The sequence below is a fragment of the Ambystoma mexicanum genome, chromosome 10 (genome assembly GCF_040938575.1).
Source record: "Ambystoma mexicanum isolate Mex_15411 chromosome 10, UKY_AmexF1_1, whole genome shotgun sequence".
Classification (NCBI taxonomy): domain Eukaryota; kingdom Metazoa; phylum Chordata; class Amphibia; order Caudata; family Ambystomatidae; genus Ambystoma; species Ambystoma mexicanum.
The window spans coordinates 1,475,525,909-1,475,543,001 of NC_090932.1; the positions used below are offsets into that span (position 1 = coordinate 1,475,525,909).

The 17,093-nt window shown below is 49.2% G+C and overlaps 1 protein-coding gene across 1 annotated transcript in view; it reads right to left on the reverse strand.

The window, feature by feature from the left end:
- Window positions 1-17,093, reverse strand: part of ANAPC5 (anaphase promoting complex subunit 5) — a 655,776-nt gene that overhangs the window by 316,482 nt on the left and 322,201 nt on the right. The window contains exon 8 of the mRNA XM_069619569.1: window positions 71-152. Coding sequence (XP_069475670.1) covers window positions 71-152 — 82 coding nt within the window. The remainder of the gene's footprint in view (window positions 1-70; window positions 153-17,093) is intronic.

Genomic DNA, 17,093 nt, shown 5'->3' on the forward strand with positions numbered 1-17,093 from the left:
AGCAATAACAAAGAAAAAGGATTGCATCAGAGAACAACTGGTTTTGGTGAAATTACCAGTGCTGCCTTACCAAGCAGTGCTGTAAGCAGACGTGATCATTGGACTCCTGGGCTATCCGAATAGCTTCCTGAAGGGCCAGCTCAGCCTGGTGACTAATCAAAAACAGCATATTTAGAATTGGCAAAAAGTCAAAATTAGAATAAGTTCATCTGCCTTTAAAACCAAATGAGGTTTATGTATGTAATATCAACTGCACAATGTTATCTTCAGTAAATTTTAAAGTACACATGTCAATTTAATCTTAAATACATCACAGCCTCAATTTCAGGGCAAGGTTAAATCGTCTAAATTTAAAATAATGTCCACTGTCTTTCGTTGGACATACAACCAAGAGATCAAGACATTGCCCGTGGTTTAGAAATTCGGAGGACAGCAATAAGATCATTTAATCAAAAAAACAGAGGATGCAGGTGCTGGCAAGCTAACCACATTATACGTTGGCTATCTTATCAGGTGTAGGAGGGAGCAGCTCCAAATTTTGCAACAGAGACCATTCCTGCTTATTAACAACGTTTAGTCTGAGGTCACACTGGGTAAATGTGCAGTCCGATCATGTTGTCTGGCTTGTAATTGACACCTGGAACTACAAGAGAGGGAGGCGGGGGAGTTGGGGATTGTTGGTTGGAGTCGGTAGGGGATCTGGGGGTCGGGGGGTTGTGGGAGGGGAGGGGGTTATCCAAACTGGGAGGGGATGGGTTGGTAACGGGACGGGGGTGGGGGAACGGGGCTATGGAGCACATTGACAGTGGTTCAAAGGCAAAAGGGAGGGGGAAGGGGCGGAAGGGGTTGAGGGGAAGTTGGGGACCCAGTTGTAGAAGTTAATTTGGGGGGTCTTGGTTAAATATAAGGTTTGGGCATGTTTGCCATGTTTGTCGAAGTCTATAAGCTGGGTTGCCATACATGATTCAGATGATTTGTCAGGAGCAGTGGATGCACAAAGGAGGGAGGGAGGGACACGCGGACGGAGGTCGATTACTACATCCACCACGAGAGGAGGTGATTTGATAATTGGGACCTGGAACGTCCGAGGGCTGGTTAAGAAATTGTAATGTCAGCGATTAGGGGGATTCCTCAAGCTACATGGAGTGCAAGTGGCACTGTTACAAGAAACTCAAATGGTAAGGAAGGATTTCGAACTGCTCAAGAGATGGTGGGAGGGACGGTGGTGGGAAACGTCCTACTCAAATTATGCCAGGAGGGGTTCTGATCTGGGTGGCGGCGGGGGTCCCTAGGTACTGACTGATGATGTCAGGAGGACGGTGGTTCTCCTTGCCACGATGGAATGTAGAGATCACAGTGTGATAAATTCTTATGCTCCGAACGCATACAATAAGGTGTACTTCCCATCAGTGATGCAGTTGGCGGGGGTTATCAGGAAGGGCTATTTGTGTGGGGGAGGAGATTTTAATTGCCTCTTATACTCTGGGCTAGATGGTACAGGGAAATCAGGCCTAACGAAGCAGCAGGCGGCATCATATTTACAGAAGATCGCTGGAGATCTAGACTTGGTGAAGTTTTCGCGAGAGTCTGATGGGCAAGAGCAAGGTTACCCGTACTTCTCTGGGGTGCGCGGGTGCTATTCACACCTGGATTGTATTTTGGTGTGGGTCAGAATACTTTTACATATTTGGAAAAACTGCATATTTGGGGAGGGTTCTCTCGGATCACTCACCGTTACTAATGCAATTTGAGGGTATGAGGCGGAGATCACCAGTGAATTTGTGGCATCTTTCGGTAGCAGCGCTGGAGGATGTGGCATTTGGGGAGACACTGCAGGAAGAAATAGTACAGTTTTTTGGAGTGAACGAAGGTTCGGTTGAAAGATTGAGGACCCTGTGGGAGGCTTATAAGGCCACAATTAGGGGCATCTGTATAACCAAAACGGTGCGAGTAAAGAGTAGAACAGGCTAAGTTACTAACATTGGAGGGGGTGGTATCCAATGTAGAAAAGAATATGGCAGGGGGAAGAGAGGGAGGGACGGAATTGGTGGAGTATCAGGAAATGGAAGTTTGATGGGAGTAAACAGGATGTACGGATTCACAAGGAAGGGGATAAGACGGGGCGTTTACTGGCCTGGTTGATCCGTCAGGAACAACCCTGGCACACTATAACACAAGTCAGGCTGGAGTATGGGGAATTAGCCATCAACCAGGAAGGGATCAATGAGACCTTTCGAAGTTTTTACCAATCCCTATACACGAGTGAAGACATGTACTCGGTTGAGGATGCAGAGAACTAATGGACTTGGTACAACTGCCGGTCTTGGCGGGGGATCTTAGGGATAGATTGGAGGAACCCATAGAGGAATCCGAGATAAGTGGGGCATTGCAGTCCATGAGAAAAGGTAGATTCCCCAGGGAGTGATGGCTTTCCGTTAGAATTTCTTTTTTGAAACACAATTTATTGGCATTTCATTATACTTGTCACATTAGGGAGTGAGCGGCAAGGAGGCGAGCAAAGCATTTAGGTAGATACAGTGTCATATACCAAAACATAACAAAACATAACAATTATGGTGCTCTTGGGATTATGGGCTTCCCTGTAGCTTGCAGTTTCATGCGCCACCTGTGGTCCGGTTTGTGTGGCAATCTGTGCAGGGTAGTTGCTGACTAACCGAAGTGCAGTCAGCTGCCCCCTCTTGCCTTGGTACAGTTGCTTCTTGTGGAGAAATGTTTTCTCTTTCTCTTAACCTTTAATTTTAACTTTAACTTTATAGCCCCCAGCATGCGATACCTATCCCCTCTACCACCCAACTGTGAGTTGCACCCGAAGTGTTTCGAGTTGAAAGTCTCTGCCGGGCCTGCTTCATGTCACAGGCTTGGGGTGCCTCTGCCCGGTTGACCTGGCATCCAGTGGATAAGTTCTGGCGTTATGGGGTAGCGTTCGTAAGGTGCTAGTCTGACCCAGTTCGTGTAGGCAACTGTGACCCCCTTAGGCATACTGCTCTATGAGGTCGTTGAATTTAGCGACTCTGAAGGGGTTAGAGGTTTGTCTTTTGGCCATGGCCGCCAGTTCGAGTCTGCATGTTTTCGCTAGTAGTTCTCGGCGATCGGATTGTAAGGGGGGGGGGGGGTCTTGGCTTTCCAGTGAATAATTAGTGTTTTTCTTGCATCGAATAGGATTATACCGACAAGTCTGTGGGTTAGTGGATCTTCGTGCCAGTCATCTACCCCTACTCCCAGTAGCATTCCATGGGGCGTGAATGCAACTGTGGCTCCGTCTATTCTCTCTATCTGATGGTGGACTCCCTTCCAGTACTGGATAAGTTTAGGGCATTGCCATAGGATGTGTCCTATCGTGCCTAGGGATCCACAGTCCCTCCAGCATTTGTTTGTGTGTGCGATTCCCATTTGAAATAGTGTTGTAGGGGTATAGTATATCCGTTGTATAATTTTGTATTGAATCTCTCTGTACTTGAGATTGTACTCTGTACTTGAGGTTAACAGATATCAGGGGTATGGCAGCGTAGTCATCTAAGATATCCGAGATATTGATCGGGGAGCCCATGTCTTCAGTCCAGGCATGCGCTAGGGATTGATTGCGTCCCAGATTATTTGGTATCGCCATTTGGTAGAAAGTGCGCAAGTGGGGGAAAACATTCAAGTGGTGTTCCATTTCTGCCTCGCAAGGGGCCGGGGTTGGAGTTTGTGATAGCTGTGTGGTGTATCGGCATATGACGCTGCAGAGTGTGAGGAAAGTGAGCCATTCACCAGCGTTTAACCCCAGGTTGAGGTGTGCGTCTTGGAAAGACTGCAGTCGTCCCTCATCGCTTATGTCCATTATTCTTAGGTTGGGCCAATCCGTTTATGGTGGATTTTTTTTTTAGCTATTCCATATGTAAGAACAGCCCTAAAGCTGGACCAAGGTGGTGCTAGGCGGGTTTGGATCCCTTGCGATGCTCGGAGTCTGTGCCATTGTTTTAAGGTGGGGCCGATTATCGGGTGATTTTTTATGGCTGGGGGGAGCAAGTTGGGAGGGGTGGCCATGATTTCGATTGGATTAAGTGGTTTCATCACTTTGACCTCCATTGCCCTCCAGCTAGAGTCGTCTGTGTGGTCTAGCCAGCGTTTTGCCCAGCAGACCTGGGCCGTCTGGTAGCAGGATTTCATGGATGGCGCTGCAAGGCCGCCGTTTGGTCTGGCAGCTTGAAGGGTTGGCAAGCGGAGTCTTGCCTTCTTCCCCCTGCATATGGACTTGGTGATTGCTCTATCGAGCTCTTTCAAGGAGCCAGGGGGCGGGCCTGCTGGGATCATCATTGCGATGTATGTGAGTTTCAGGAATTAGTTCATTATAGTGGCGTTTATCCACCCATTCAGGGAGAGAGCTAGTGTGTCCCATCGCTTCAGGTTCTGGCAGATACGTGTTATTTTACTGGGGTAGTTCAGGTCACTGATGTTCTCTAGTGAGGCGCTGATATTGATCCCGAGGTACTTTATGTGGCTCATTTGCAAGGTGAAGGGGGCTATTCCCCCTGATCCCAAGGGATGTCGGGGCGTAGTGGCAAGATCTCGGATTTGCTCCAGTTGATGTTGTAGCCTGCCATCAGGCCTATGTCTTGCAGGAGCGACCTGATGTATGCGAGGGAGGAGCGGCCTTTGCTGACATACAGTAGCAAGTCATCTGCGTATAGGAATACCCAGTGTTCCTCTGTACACTGTGTTATGCCCTGCCATTGTTTGTCCACCCGTAATTGGATCGCAATAGGTTCTATGGACAGCGCGTATAAGAGGAGACAGCGGCCACCGTGGCGGGTTCCAGACTGTACCTCAAAGGCAGGGGAGGTGATGCTGTTTGTTACGACTGCGGCTGTGGGGGCAGTGTACAACATTCTGATCAGTTGAATTAAGTAGGGAGGGAAACCATATCGCGGTAGGACTTTGAAGATAAAGTCCCATTGTACTTTATCAAAGGCATTTTCTACATCTATTGTCAGTATTAGATCATCTGGATCCCTATTTCCCGCAACCACATGTAGGAGACTTCTGATATTATCGCTGCAGTGCCTATTGCGGATGAACCCCGTTTGGTCTTTGTGAATGATACTCAAGAGGATGGTTTCTATGCGTCTAGCTATGCATTTGGCTAGGATCTTGGCGTCTGCGTTTATAAAGGATATGGGTCTGTATGATCCACATAGTTCGGGATCGCGGCCTGCTTTATGGAAGACCACTATGTTGGCGGAAAGCATTGACTGGGGGAGGCTACCGAGGTTGGTAGCTTCGTTGAAGACCTCTTCCAGCAGGAGTGAGATGTCTGTATCTAGTTTTTTATACAAGTCGATTGGTATCCCATCTGGCCCTGCCGCTTTTCCGGCTGTGAGTGAGGTAATAGCGCATGCCATCTCTGCTGCTGAGATAAGAGCTTCCAGGGCAGGTATGTGATCTGCAGAGATTTTGGGGATCTGTATGGAATCTTGAAAGTAGTCAATATTCGCATTAGTGGAGTCTTCGGGGCCTGTGTAGAGTCCTTTATAGAACTCTGTGAATCGTGCGCTAATTGGGGCATCTCCCACAAGTGGTTTCCCTGTTTTATCCCGTATTGTGGCTATGGTTTGGGCGGCTTGGCGCTGCTTTAGAGCCAGGGCCATGTTCCTCAAGGGTTTATCACTCTCGGCATAATAAGATTGGGACCAGCTTGTGTAGGACTTCTGGACTTTGTCGGTAGTGACCTGTTTAATTTGAGCGCATCGTTTATTCAGTTGAGGTTTTAGTAGCTTGTCTATGGTTCTCTTGTGGTCCCTCTCAGTTTGCTCAGTTAGGCTGTTAGGCTGGCAATTTCCTCCGCCCACATCTTGCGTTTATACGCCCATCTCGAGGTGCATTGCCCCCTTATGTGGGCTTTGAATGCGTCCCAGCACTTATTGGTCATTGGTCCTGTAGCCCAGTACGAGGTTGGCTTCCCAGAACCGCTCGAAGTCGGCTTTGAGAAGTTCAATTAGTTCTGGGTAGTGGAGCATGCAGAGGTTCAGTCTCCAGGAGGAGGTTTGAGTGGTGCGTCTGGGAGGGCTTATCGTAAAAGGACCGTCGCATGGTCTGATAGATTAGTCGGGAGGATCTTGCAGTCCTCGGCTAAGTGGAGCATGTTTGCCGGGGTAAGCCAGCAGTCCAGCCTGGAGTATGTGTCGTGCGGATGGGAGTAGAATGTGTAGTCTTTGCTTTGTTTGTGTTTCTCCCTCCATTTGTCTTCTAGGTGGCGGTCTTGCATTAGGGTCCTGAGGGCTGTCCGTTTTTTCTGTGAGACCGGGCCTCCGAAAGTTGTGCCCTGGCGGTCTAGTTCGGTGTCTAGGGTGATGTTGAGGTCGCCCCCTATGAGCGTGATGTTGCCTGTGTACTGTGCGCATGTTGTGAACATCTGGGTGAACAAGGAAGGGGTGTCCGAGGAGGGGGCATACACATTTAGAAGTGTGATGAGGTGCTGGTGCAAGAATTCCTGGACTAGTATATATTTACCTTCCTTGTCGGCCATTGTATGTTGGATTTGGAGAAGGACCCACTTATGGAGGAGGATGGATACCCCTCTTTTCCCCTGCTGCGGGGAGTGGTACGCGGTCCCTACCCATTCCCGTTGTAGTTTTCCCAATTCTATGTCGCCTAGGTGGGTTTCTTGGAGGAAAATGATATCTGCCTGAAGATCCCTCATGCTGTTCAGTAGGCATCGGTGCTTGAATTCCTCAAACAGCTATGTCACAATTTTTTCCTTTATCAATATAAGACAATCAGCATCTAAAAAGCCAAATCACTGCATTCTACCCATATATCATCAATTACATTAAAAAAAGATACACTCGAAGAAAAAGTTTCAGGATTCTAACAACTGAATTTCTATCCCAATTAAATTCATGGATGGAGTACAGATTTTTTATATACTGTGTTTACAAGGTGGGGGTCCTATATCCCGTTCATTGTATAAGTCCAGGGATTTAATAAATGAAGCAAATCGCTAGACTCTATGAGGTGTTCAGAATGTTAATACAGCTGGACCATATGTAGTTCTCATCTTACCCTAGCCCATCCATTTGGCGAATTTGGTCAGGTGGATAGATCTTTCTTTACAAAGCGCCGGGCATGAGAGTAATAAGTGCCTTACAGTTTCGGTATCACCTTCCTTCTCACAGAATCTAAAGTAAGAATCTTCCAAACCTATCATTTTCCTGCGTAGTAAAACTTCCCGACTGGGCAAGAGATTCCAGCGCAGTTTTAGGAGAAGAACAAGTTACTCTCTTACCTGGTAACGTTCTTTCGACGGGATGGTCTGACGACGTATTCCATATCTATGACAGTAATCACCACAGCTGTGCTGCTTCGGAAAACTTTCGGCGTCTGCGTCCTGCGTCGATACGCCGCCCTCGAGGACCTCCTTCGACGGCCGATGTCACTGGATGTTATAAGTAGGACGCACGATGCCCGTAGCTTCAGTTGTAGTTTTTCCCCCAGAACGTGTGCCACCAGTCTTCTGCCAGTCTGACACACAAAGCCTTGCGGAAACGTAATCTGCAATCGCATAAGAAATTCTGTAGTGGGGAAGGTAGGGAGGGAGCGATATGGAATACGTCATCGGACCATCCCATCGAAAGAACGTTACCAGGTAAGAGAGTAACTTGTTCTTCGAGGGGATTGGGTCCTCCGACGTATTCCATGTCTATGACAGACTCCCAAAGCAGTACCAATGCAAGGAGGTGGGAAAAGAATTTAGAAAACATAAATTTTGCATGCCCAATCAAATTGTGGAGTAAAGGACCGCCTTGCCAAAGGCCAGATCCTGCCCCCGGATGGAATCGAGGGAATAGTGACATACAAAAGTATGTACCGAAGCCCAGGTGGCTGCATCACAGATGTTACGAATAGGAACACCCCTCTGCAGGGCAGTAGAGACAGCCATACCCCCTGGTAGAATGGGCCAGTAAGCCGACCGGTGGGTCATTACCCGCCAAGCGGTAACACTCAGAGATAGCCAAAATAATCCAGCGAGACAAAGTCTGTTTCGTCACAGCTTGTCCCAAACGCTTTCCAGCGTAAACAATGAAGAGCAGATCGTCCACTCTGACCCGGGACATGCGTGAAATATAAAAGCTTAACGATCTCCTAGGATCAAGCCTAAGGAGCCTCTCCTCTTCCTTCCCAGGATGTGGAGGAGGATAAAATGCCGGAAGAACAACCTTCTGGCCTAAATGAAATTCCGACACCACCTTCGGAAGAAAAGAAGGACGAACTCTAAGGACAACCCTGTCCTTATGAAACACAGTGAAGGGTGGCTTAACTGAAAGTGCCTGTAACTCACTCACTCTGTGTGTGTGGGTGGGTTCTGGAGATCATAACCCACGGCTACTGTCTTCCTTTCCAGCAGAGGCCTCAAGACAATCCACCGGGGAATCTCTGGGCCAACAAAGGCAATCTGATGAGGGGGGCTCGATTTTGGCTGCCCTGGCCGGAGGCGACGATCGTGACGGACGCATCCCTCACGGGATGGGGAGCTCATGTCAACGAGTTGACAGTCAGCGGTCATTGGTCTCCGTCGGAGTCCAGACTCCATATCAATCTGTTGGAGCTGAGGGCCGTCAGGCTAGCCCTGAAGGCTTTTCTGCCGACTGTGCGAGGAAAGAATGTCCTGATCCTGACGGACAACACGGTGGCCATGCACTACCTCAACAAAAAGGGGGGGGGTAGGGTCACTTCCTCTGTGCAGGGAGGCGATGCAGCTCTGGTTCTGGGCAATCCAGCAGGAAGTTTCGATCTCGGCAGTTCATCTGGCAGGAGGCGAAAACAAGACGGCGGATGCTCTGAGCAGGCAGAGCGCGATCTCTCACGAGTGGGAGTTGGCTCAGGAGATTCTCCTGGAGATCTTCGCCCTTTGGGGGACCCCTCAGGTGGATCTCTTCGCCTCCAGTGTCATCCGGAAGTGCGAGAGGTTCTGCTCGCGGGAATCTCCTCCAAACGGAGCCTTAGGAGACGCGTTCGTGGAGGAGTGGTCATTCCCACTGCTGTACGCGTTTCCTCCAGTCCCCGTAATCCCGCAAGTACTGCGGAGGTTACGGAGGTTCGGTTCCTGGATGATCCTCATTGCTCTGGTGTGGGCCCGGAGGACGTGGTACCCGGACCTTCTCGACTTGTCCATCAGCCCTCCACGTCGTCTTCCCTACCGAGACGATCTGCTCTCACGGGAGGGGGGTCAGGTTCTCCATCCAGAGGTCAGGTCCCTCAACCTTCACACTTGGTTTCTGAAACGTTGAGGTATAAGGATTGGGACCTCCCTGAAGACGTGATGGAGGCATTGCTTTCGGCCAGAAGGCCTGCAACAAAGTCCCTGTACCATTGCCTTTGGAGAAAGTTCTGCGACTGGTGCAGGGTTAATAATGTGGGTTAAGAATTGCACATGAAATTCCCATGGTTCTGTCTTTTTTGCTTTCTTTGGCCCACAGGGGCCTTCAAGTGGGTACCATTAAAGGTTACCTGGCGGCGCTGTCCATATTTAAGCGCTCGTCTGAAGAGTGTTCCTATTTTAAAATTCCTTAATTTCTCGGTTTCTGAAAGGGCTCACTAATGTGTTCCCTCCGTCACCTTTCCAGGTGCCCGGGTGGGATTTGAACCTTGTTCTCAAGTTTCGGATGGGTGCTCCGTTTGAGCCTTTGCATTCATGCCCTTTGAGACTGTTAACTCTTAAAACTGTATTTTTAGTTGCGGTCACTTCTGCTCGCAGTGAGTGAGTTACAGGCATCTGCCATGTCCAAACCCGACTGAACGGCCGCACACATGGCATCCTTGCCATCCTGAACCATGGCAAGGAAACCATCCCGTTCGTCCCCTTCGGGAATATGTTCAGCCGCTAGGAAACACAGTTCCACACAGTGTGCATGAAATGAGACAAGGCACATATGGAGTTGGCCGCCTGAAGCGCCATACCCCTTGCAGAAAACACTTTCTTCGCCAAGCCGTCAAAACGCTTGTCGTCCCTATCAGAAGGGATGGTAGGGTACGACGCCTGCTTTGCCGGGGCCGTAGCCGCCTGCACCACCAAACTCTCCGGAGTAGGGTGCTTGGACAAGTAGCAGGGGTCACTACTGGCTGGGCGGTATTTTTGTGGCAAAGACTTGCCCACTGCCGGGAGACTCTCCGGAGCAGTCCAAGCCGCCGCCACCCTCCTCTGATGCGCCATATGAAACGGCAGTACCGGGTTAGTTGGTGGACCAATGTCGAGGATATCCGTGAGGTCATCCTGAACAAACTCCCCTGGGGGAGCAGACCATCCAAAGTACTCGGTGACCCTAGACATAAGGCACAGGTATGAGGAGTCGGCATGAGTGCCAGGCTCAGGCCTACAAAACTCCACCTCCGGAGAGGTGTCCAGCCCACTGGCATTGTGCAGTGACTGTCGTAGGTCCTCAAATTGGCTATGGCCTGAGAGAATCTCGTCTGGCACCGTATCAGGAACCATGCCATCATCAGAGCCCTCATCCACCTCTGAAATAAACTCAAGATGGCGGGAAAAAGGCACAGAATGGGAATCAAAGCCATGCTTGACCTTGGCCAGAGCCTTTCTAGGGGGTTCCACCGAGCCTCGGGGTACCCCCGTCGACACAGCCTCGAAAGGCGTCGAGTGAATCGGGGTCGACGACAAACGCGGTGCCGACAGCATCAGCGGCGTCGACACAGGCCCCCAAGGCGGAGCCCCGAGCGTGTCCTTCGACATCCTGGGTGCCGACGACTTCCTCGGAGGTGGAGTCTCGAGAGAGTCTGTCGACGACCTCGGCGCCACAGGCGTCAATGTCTTCTTCGAAGACTTCACAGGTTCACACGGTCTCGAGCGCGTCGAGGACCGGGACCTGGACCGGGCATGACGAGAACGATTCCCCTTGTCCCAGCGGGACCTCTCCTGCGAATCGTGCCGACCACCTGAGCCCGAAGGTGTACGAGCGGTGTCTCTCAACCGATCACGACCGACCCCACTCAGAGGCGCGGACGGACCGGTGCCCTGCGATTTGAGAATCAAGGAAGCCCATTCCTCCGGTGTCGCATGCTTGGTGGGATAAGCGACCCGCCGACGGGCGGAGTCCTCGGATGAGGACAGGGAAGGCGACCGATGCCGGCGCTTCAGGGAATGCCTCGAAGAGGCAAAGGAGTGGCGGGACCGACTCCCGGAGCGAGACCCACTGGACTTCCGACGACAACGCGGAGAGTCGCCCCTCGAATCGTCTGTCGAAATCCCCGCAGACCTCGACTTCTGGGGTTTGGACACCTTACCTACTGACAACTTCTTCTTGCACTCCCGCAAGGCTTTGGACGTGAGCGACTGGCAGTCGACACAGTCATCCGTGTCATGGGCCTCCCCGAGGCACCAGAGGCAGGCGTTGTGCGAGTCTGTCACCGACATCTTGGACCCGCAGTCCCTGCATTTCTTAAAGCCGGGAAGTGGGGTGGAAGACGAGGTAGACATCTTCACGAAGGATAAACTTCACAAAACGAACAGGCTCCGAAGAACCGAGAATACAACAGACACTCCAAAGAGTTGAGGCGCGCCGAGAATCCCGAAGCGAACACGTTCGCGGAAAAAACGGAACAACTGAGGCTACGGGCGTCGTGCGTCCTGCTTATAACATCCAGTGACGTCGGCTGTCGGAGGAGGTCCTCGAGGGCGGCGTATCGACGTCATCGACGCAGGACGCAGACAGATTTTCCGAAGCAGCACAGCTGTGGTGATTACTCTCATAGATATGCAATACGTCGGAGGACCCAATCCCCTCGAATAGTCCGATAATATCGGTGAGATCACCCCACGTCTCTTATGATCCCATTGAAGATGGCACAAGGAGAGATAAGAATGGAACCTGTCTGTGGCTGTGATTCAATCTTTTTCATAAATTAATCGTTTCACCCTATCAGGTTTTGTGACCAGTGTCTCCCTGTCAGTATCCAAGTGTGACAGATTGATCACAAATATCCCAAATTGCACTCAAAGTCCATTTGAAATGTCCCGCTCAACCTATTAGGACCAATTTACCCAACTCAGCGTACAGCATATTTGACAATGGGACTATTAAGCTACACAATAGGGAGAACAGTGTCCATCTCACCCTGGCCTCCAAGGATGCTATACCCAGTTTGTATCCAGTAGCCGCCACAGGGATATTATTGGGCACCCTAAGTGTTTGTCTCCACAACTGTCCCTCCAACGTTTCCCAAGATTTCATCAGCTCTTGATAATGTAGCTCCATCCCATACATTAATTTAGGAACAACCTTACCTTCATAAAAGCAAATCGAGGGCTTCATAGAAAACAGGCAACATTTTTGCTCCAATTTGGTCATTTGGCTGATAGGACAGAAGCTTTCTGTTTGAAGAACAGCAAGGGGAACCCCATATAGAGGCCCCTCAACGTGCTCTCCATGGACACCCTCTGCATACTCCAGCACGGTCTTTTCCTTTTTCGTCCCCTCGATACCACCAAAACACAGGTTTTACGAGAGTTAACAATCATCACGTTCACTGCCGCGTATATTGCAAATTTGTTAATTAAACATTGGAGGCCCACCCTGGTACAATCCAGGAGCAAAACATCGTTGGCGTAGGCTAGCCAAGGAATTTGCAAATCTCCCAATTTCGGATTAACCAGCCCTGCTTCCACCAGAAAATCTCCTATATCAGATACATATAAATTAAACAGGCAGGAGGCTAGAGCACAACCCTGTCTTAAGCCCACCCAGGTAACAATCCTATGGGACAGATCCCCTTCCATGTTGACTCTTACTCAAATCCCTGCATGGTCGTAGAGACCCACGATGAGCCGCAACAGCCCCCCTCCCCCACACTTCATAAGCTTGGCCTACAGTCAACTCCGGATAACACGGTCGAAAGCCGTCGACATGTCGATCGAGGCCACATAGATTTCCCAACCATACTTCCCCCCCCCAGGTGGATTCCTGTATTGCCCTCATAACTTGAAAATTGAACCCACATCTGGAATTTATTGAATTAATGTGAGTTAGTCATCCATCCATCCATCCATCCATCCATCCATCCATCCATCCATCCATCCATCCATCCATCCATTCATCCATCCATCCATCCATTCAAATGGGTTAGCAAGACTGAGGTAAACAGTTTACAATCTGCATCAAGTACTGACATGGAGAGGACGTGCAGAGGCATGAAGATGGGTCCGTAGAACTGGGAACAGACTTCTATCCTTCTACGAAGGAATGGACATTGGCAGAGTTTAAAAACCAAAGAAGGACTTAATACATTGTTGAGACAGCCCCGCAGCAGCAGCAAGGAAGGGCGTGGTCAGGGACGGGAGCCGAGAAGCGGCAAAGACCGGAGAGCAGAAACCACCGGCATGAAGCAGAAGGCAGCTCTCCTGGACCGGACAGCGGCCGGTCCCACCACCCTGAGGCAATGGTACAATCTCCAGGGGGAGGTGGACCACACGGTTTCCGAATCATACCGACAACTGCAAGGAGCCAAACCAGAAACCAGCAAACGCAGGAAGTAGATGACTGTGGAGAGCGCACTGATGGCCAACTCCAGTCCCAGGAAGAACCACCGCCATATGCAGGAGTCCCAGAAGGTAATCGGAGCTTCAAGCGGGCCGGTACGGACAAGGGGCGTCAAGGAGGGTCACCAAAGTAGACTGAGGGTCAAAAGGCCTAGAGATTGGCAAGGAGGGTCTCAGACCCTGTAAAACATTGTGAGAACTCTGGGCGTAGGACTGGAGAGGAGTTAAAGAGAGTCTGAGGCCCCATCAAAACTGCAGAGTGGGGACCACAAGGGGCGCATACGAAGATGGCTGCACAGAGACCGAGCTCTGCCACACACCGTCCTCAGATAGTGGCTTTGCCCCCCCCCCCAAGTTGCCGAAGGAGCATCTTCAGAGTGCTTAGCAGTGGTAGGCAACAGGAGCTGGGTGAAAGGGCAGATCACGGCCCCTGGTGGGTGTGGAGGCTACCCAGCCTAGGTGGAGCAGGTGGTGCTGCAGGAGGCCCTGGGCTGTGGAAAGTGCTCGGAGCAAAGTTGAAGTGAAACCTGGGCTCGTTCTGCCCCCCTCACAGCGTGGCGGACAGGCCCAGGTACCGCTGTCTGTCAGCAGACTCGCCCGGGAACAGCCGCAAAGCTGCGCTGGCCACTGTCCCCTACCAGAACTTCGGGCACTTCAGGCCGCACAGGGCACCCAGAGCATGGAGACGCCCTAAAACTGGATCTCGAAAATAGAAAGCGCCGGAACAACCTGGGGTAAAAGAGCAGAAGGGAGAGACGGCGGCAGACGCTGGGAGGAAGGTACAAGGCCTGATTAACACTCTTCTTGGAAGATGGTGGAAAGGAAGTTCAACTGGAAAGGGCCCTAAGAGGGTAAGGTCCGCTTCCTTAGATACAAGGAGAAGATGGAAGTTATGGAAAAGGCAAAGTGTCTGGGCAGTGTTCAATTTGAGGGAGACATAGTCAAGGTTTTTCAGGACCAATCGGGCCTCCCACTGTCCCGGCGCAGACACGGTCGCCCCCTGAGCCAATGGCTGACAGAGAAGGGCATCAGATACCATTGGTCCCTCTGTTTCGGGCCGTCATTTGAGAGAGGGGAAGTGGACTATCGAGTTACCAGTGGCCAGGTGGCGCAACAGGTTCTGCATGTCCTGAAGGAGGAGATCTGGAACGATGGCCCTTGTGAAGACGCTGGTGGGGCAGCGACAGAACAGGGCCAGGAGGGCAACCTACGTGCAAAGAAGAGGATACCAGGAGGCAGAAAATACAGAAGCACAACACTCCCCGCCAGCAAAATCATGAGTTTTCAAGGGGGGGGACAAGTACTGACTGGTGTACATGCAGGGCCTGTGTGGGGGAGGGAGGGGTTCAGTGAGACGGATGGCAGAGTACAAGTCGCTTTTGGTGGCCCACAAGATGGGCGTCTGAGACGGGAGGACGTGGTCCCTGGGTGAGAGGGAGTGAACAGGGGGAAGAAGGGTCAGGGGAGGGCAGGGTCCAGATAGCGGATGCGGGGGAGGAAAGTGTTAAGCAGATGGGTAGGCTATTGGTGCTTGCAAGGGAGGGTTCACAAACACAATGGAAGCCTCAGTTGGTAGGGGGGTGAGGTGGCAGAGGATTCCTTTTAACTGTTTTTATTTGTAGATGGTTATACGTACAAAACCTTTACAAACTTTACAAGACTTACATTTCAATTTCCTTCTAAAAGATTATACATGGATGATTTAAATATGTTCAAGAACCCTAAATGGTCCCTGAGGTATATTAACAATGTGCAAAATACAAAAGCCTTATGTGCAAAATTAGGCAATGTGCAAATATGCTGTGCACATTATTACATATACAAATTCCTAAAACATTGAACAACTTTCACAATTAAACCTCTAAAGGCACATGTTCAGAATAATTAGTGGAAGGTATCTTGTTTCACAAATCGATGCCTATTGGATTTAATAGTTAAATATTCTCAAAGGGACCAATTGGTGATAAATATTTACATAGGGTAAAATCAGCATGTAATACATGATACTTGCGCAAAACAACCACTATATATCAGATTAGAATGTTTCTATAGTTATTGTAATAACTCATGTATTTTTCATCCAAGAAATGTTGTCTTGAGTTTTCCAAGTCGTTGAATTAAGGAGGCAATTTCTGAATTATAAGTCTGAGCATGAATTCGAAGTTTGTTGAATTTGGATTGTGCAATGACATCTAGATGAGATTTAATTACAGCTATATTCCATTGCTCCATCCGTTGCACGTCCATGCCAAATAGTCCCAGTTCGAGTGCAGCAGATGTCTTTGCTAATCTTAAATGTTAGTTTGCGACAAAGCTTAGAATTCCATTGTACAGAGTTGGTCTGTCCGTCAATGTCGATTAATGCTACTAATGCTAAGTCTTTATGATAAGATTGGATCGGTATATTAACATTTTATGTAATGGACATGTGATCTCCCAGATTCAAGTTGTCAATAGTGACAGAGTCACAAAACTCATAATTCAGACGTCACAGAAAAATAATTGATATAGGAACTCATGGATCCTCGCTTCCAAGTGCAGGTGTGATTGTTATCATCCATTCCAACCAGAGACATGTCCCAATCTGTTAAATAGTCCACTCACTGTCATTTTTTCATGGAGGCGGTGTGGTTGTTTAATGTGTACATAGAATGGTGAGAATCTGTGGTGTTGCGGCAATCAGAATTCAAATCACCACCCAAAATGATATGATAATATGGATGACAAAGAAATACGTCCTCTATTAGGTTATCTAACTGCATAAAGATGGTGTCTATATTTGATCTGGCAGGATTCAAGTAGACACATTATTATAAAGACCAAGTCGGCTTGCTCAGGTGAAGTCCGCTCGATAGCCAGCAATTCATTTGAACTCATTTTCAGAGAGGTACAAACTTATTATCGACTAGAATCGCAAGGCCATCTGCAGGTCTTCCTGCAGCACCATTAGTAGCTACATTTGTATATGTTGTGTATCCATTGATAAAAAATGACTGCAATTTCATTGTTTCCTATATAAGAAGAATGGAAGATTTGTTGGCTAAAGTCAAAGTACTAAGCCAGGCAAATAGATTTCCGAATCCACATGCATTCCAGAAAGTGATGTTAAAGCATCCTTGACTATGCTTTTATTCTATCTTTGTTTATAGATTGAAGACTAGTCATGAGGGGGTGCGAGCCACGACCAATCTTTTATTGTACTTGCTATGGTGAAAAATCGGGCAATCAACTCTGCATTAGGCTGTTTAGTCATTGAATCACACAAAGATAAGTCTTTGTTTACATTAGCTACGGGTTCCTGTGTTTGTATGAATTGAGTTGCAGCTTCCTCGGATTTAAACAAGTACAGCGTCAGACCTAGTTGTATTAAGTCAGATTTATGTTCCCACACTAACTTCATAATGATGTGGGAGTGAAGGCCACAAATCTTTCGGTTATTATTTGTAGAAAGAGTGATCCAATCAATATCATCAGAAATGTGCGTTCTTAGTGGTGGACTTTGTTTGAAGCTGTTCAAGATGAAGGCGCAATTTATCCTTCGACTTTC